The 4,071-nt window shown below is 42.3% G+C and overlaps 1 protein-coding gene across 1 annotated transcript; it reads left to right on the top strand.

Moving 5' to 3' along the window:
* Positions 1–247: 247 nt before the first annotated feature.
* LOC311168978 (olfactory receptor-like protein OLF3) lies at positions 248–1,201 on the top strand (the record flags this gene model as incomplete). The annotated part of the gene is made up of 1 exon (XM_084230681.1): positions 248–1,201. One exon carries the CDS (start codon positions 248–250, stop codon positions 1,199–1,201), a length of 954 nt encoding a protein of 317 aa, XP_084086807.1.
* Between the last annotated feature and the right edge of the window lie 2,870 nt (positions 1,202–4,071).

A 4,071-nucleotide genomic window follows, 5' to 3' on the forward strand; every position in this document is an offset into this window, starting at 1 on the left:
CTTTGCCCTGGAATCTAAGGAAAATTGGTGCAAATAAGGAACTCCTAAAATTTCACTTTATTAGCTTCAGGGTTTAACTGGGTCTTCGAGACCCACCAAATCTTTATGAACATGTTGTGAATTATCTGAACTGTCCGCTAAGTTTGGCATTGTACACAGTAAGTACTCACAAAGTGCTTCCATCATTATTTGGCTCAACAACTTCTTTCTAACTTTCTCTGCAGATCAACCATCTTCACAGTTTTAGATGGGAACAGGCAACCAGACGTGGGTGAGAGAGTTTATTCTCCTTGGCCTGTCCAGTGACCGGGACACTCAGGTCTCCCTCTTTGTTCTGTTCTTGATCACATACCTGGTGACAGTGCTGGGCAACTTCCTCATTGTTCTTTTGATCAGACTGGACAGCCACCTCCACACCCCCATGTATTTCTTTCTCACCAACCTGTCCCTCATTGATGTCTCTTATGCCACATGCATTGTTCCTCAGATGTTGGTGCATTTCCTTGCAGAACATAAAGTCATCCCACGCGTGAGCTGTGCAGCCCAGCTGTTTTTCTCCCTGGGCTTGGGTGGGATTGAGTTTGTTCTCCTAGCAATGATGGCTTATGACCGCTATGTGGCCGTGTGCAACCCCCTACGGTACTCGGTCATCATGCATGGAGGGCTGTGTAAGAGGCTGGCCACCATATCTTGGGTCAGTGGCTCTGTCAACTCTCTCATGCAGACTGCCATCACCTTTCAGCTGCCCATGTGCACAAACAGGTTTATTGATCACATATCCTGTGAGCTCCTCGCTGTGGTCAGGTTGGCTTGTGTGGACACCTCCTCCAATGAGGTTGCAATCATGGTGTCCAGCATTGTCCTGCTGATGACACCATTCTGCCTGGTTCTCTTATCCTACATCAAGATCATCTCCGCCATCCTAAAGATCCGGTCCACAGAGGGGAGGAAGAAGGCCTTCCACACCTGCGCCTCGCATCTGACCGTGGTCGCCCTGTGCTATGGGATGGCCATCTGTACTTACATCCAGCCCAGGTCCAGCCCTTCTGTCCTTCAGGAGAAGTTGATCTCTCTCTTCTATGCCATTTTGACACCCATGCTAAACCCCCTGATTTACAGTCTAAGGAATAAGGAAGTGAAGGGGGCCTGGCAGAAACTCTTAGTCCAGTTATCTGGATTAAGGTCTAAGCTGGCAGGTTGATGAATTCTGATCCTCACTCAGAGAACAGAGCTTTGCTTGTGTGTTCTCCCACCTGCTCAGAGGTGACAGACATCAAGTGCGTTGCCCTGACAACCAGGAAGGAGATGAGGAGCCGTGTCCTGGTGATGCTGGAGCGGAGGCTGAGTGGTTTGGTCTCAGTGTAGGATGTGGGGTTTTATGTGATGGCAGCATGCTCAGTGGAGTTAGTGCTGCTGGAACAGCATCCCTGGCCCTTCCTCAGTCTCCATCCCATTCCTGAGTGATGAAAGAAATGCCACTGATTATCTTTGATTTGTCACATTGTTTATAATCATGGACCTATTCATGGGTCTTACCTTGTACCACTGGTTCTTATTCATCCACATTTTGTACAGGGTTATTGTGTTTCCATGGGAGACAAAAGCATTTTCACATTTTAGTCCCCCTTAAAATGAAGGGAGGTGTATGCACCACTGTGGTCACTGTGTGAGTCACTCTGCTGGGGAGAGTGTTGCTATGGAGGCTGATTATAATGTTTTTGAGCTGGACCTACTGCAGGTGGACACAGTGTGTTCAAGTGCTTGAGGGGACTCAATGGAAATACCTTGTTTTCTACTGATAGGAATAAAAATCAACATTGTCACGAGATTGTTAATGGCCAAGAAAAAGCAATATTTCAGACACTCCTGTCTATATGCAAACAATTGAGTGGAATTTTACTGTGGATTATAAGGAGTACCATTTAAATGTTAAAACTGACCAATATGAAAATCAATAAATTCATTTTTGGAGACTTTAGGGACAAAAAACTCAAGATATGAGGGAATGTGAAAAATACCAAAAATGTAGTTAATTGAAGAATAGACAAGAGTCATTATCCAAAGCCCGTGAAAGGCTTTGAATGATTCAGTCAACTGTGTGGTCCTCACCCTGCCTCTCATCTCCAGAGTAGGAGCCATCACCCCTCCCCTCACACAGGTAGGGCCCCACTTGCGCTTTGTAAATCTAGTTAATGGAATTGTCTGAGAGAGGATCACACCTCTGAGAAAAAGCCTAGTTAAAAAATGGGGGCTGGCGGGAGAAGAAAAATTGTTCATGGTTAAGGAAGGAGAAATTATGTAATAACAGCTTATCTCCTTTGATGAATTTTCAGAGTTCCAGTGCTTTCTAGGTTGTATTTTCCTTAAGTCAGTTGATTTGCCATCTTTCATGTCAACACATTACTACAGAATCTAGCATTCGCTAGATTGAAGGGTCATATTGAAGGGTGTTGAAGGGCCATATAATCCAAATCTATTTGACACTTTAATTTTACCTTAAATGTAATCCAATCTAAAATTTGGGGGATATAGGCAGGTATCCCAAAAAATGACAGTGCTTTTGGCTAAATCTTTCTTAGTGTGATTTCAAGGAATATTAATGAAGAGTTGACTTTGTGGCCTTGACAATGGCTCTTAGGACACAATAGTCAATATGAACCATCCTCATGGGTTTAGGTCATCTGAAAAGACACTATCCTCAAACCCATCACCATGAATGGTGAAACCCTAAAGACTAAACTCCTGAAAATCACAATCATGCAATTTCAAAATCCCCAAAATGTAATTATAGAGAAAATTAAAAAAATACTCTCATTTACATTTGCAAAAGGGGATTTATTGGAGAATATATAGAAACATGACAATATCCCATAGACCACTTTACACAATAAAACACATATCAGCAGAAATTATCTCTTTCACAAAGCAGGTGTATTAAAAAGAACATCTCTTCATTGACTGAGAAAGTTTCAAGGTTTTAACACATACACAAATTACATACAAAATCAATGTGATAACACACTTTCATATAGCAAGTCTGCAAACAATGCATAAAACCAATTAGAGCTCTACAGATCTTTACACAATTTATACTTCCATTATTGGAAATGATATGAAGGGGAAATATATCGCATAGGGAAATGTAAAAAAAGTCACTGACAATTTAATACAGTGGGAAATAAACTCAAAAACAAAAAAAGGAACAACATCCAAAAAACTGAAATAAAATTCCACATTCAAAACAGTATATTACAGGGCTAGGTGTGGACAGTAGCTGCAGGTGTTCCATCTGAGCTGGCCGCCTTTCACCATCATTAACTGTACTTGAAGCTTGCGTTGTGACTAATGGTTGCTTTTTTTTTTTTAAAGTGCTGCTAAAAATATTTTCAGAAGATACATTTATATTCATTTTCTATGTGGCACTGCTCCCTGAAAATTCTTCTATGATTCAAAATACACTGACAACAGCATTCCCTGTTAAATGGTCCCATCTTTTGTGCAAAGCTTCTGTGTTGTATAAGACACAGGAAAATCATTCTACATGCGCTAAAGCACCATACTCTTGGTGGAAGCTGAACTGGTGAGTGAAGGGCAACATCACTGCTTATGCGTCTTCTTATCCAACCCTGTAAAAAATTATTTTGAACCAGTCAGTAAGTTTACCATTTTTTTTTAAAAGATTTATTTATTTATGCATACAAGAGCTGAGGTGCAGGCCAGAGGTGCCGGGGGGTGAGAGGATTCACCAGGGACAGAGTGGGGAACAGAACTGTCAGATTGACTGAAATACACTGCTGACAGGAACGGCAGGTGAGACAGGAGAGGTCTGCTGCACCACGTGGGTAGCTTCCTGCCCAGGGATCGAACTCGTGCTTCAGTGGCTGGCAATAAATAGCTTGATAGCACTGAGACTTTTACCCCTGCACAATCAGGGAGGCCCAAGTTTGCCAGTTTCTCCAGGCAAGTGGGCTTTCATTCAGTACATCTTGGAGTTCCATCAGGGATGATTGTTAAGACAGTAGTCAATATGAGCTGTCCTCATGTGTTTGGGTCATAATCTCAAATTTGTCT

The sequence above is a fragment of the Talpa europaea genome (assembly GCF_964194135.1).
Source record: "Talpa europaea genome assembly, chromosome: 3".
NCBI lineage: Eukaryota > Metazoa > Chordata > Mammalia > Eulipotyphla > Talpidae > Talpa > Talpa europaea.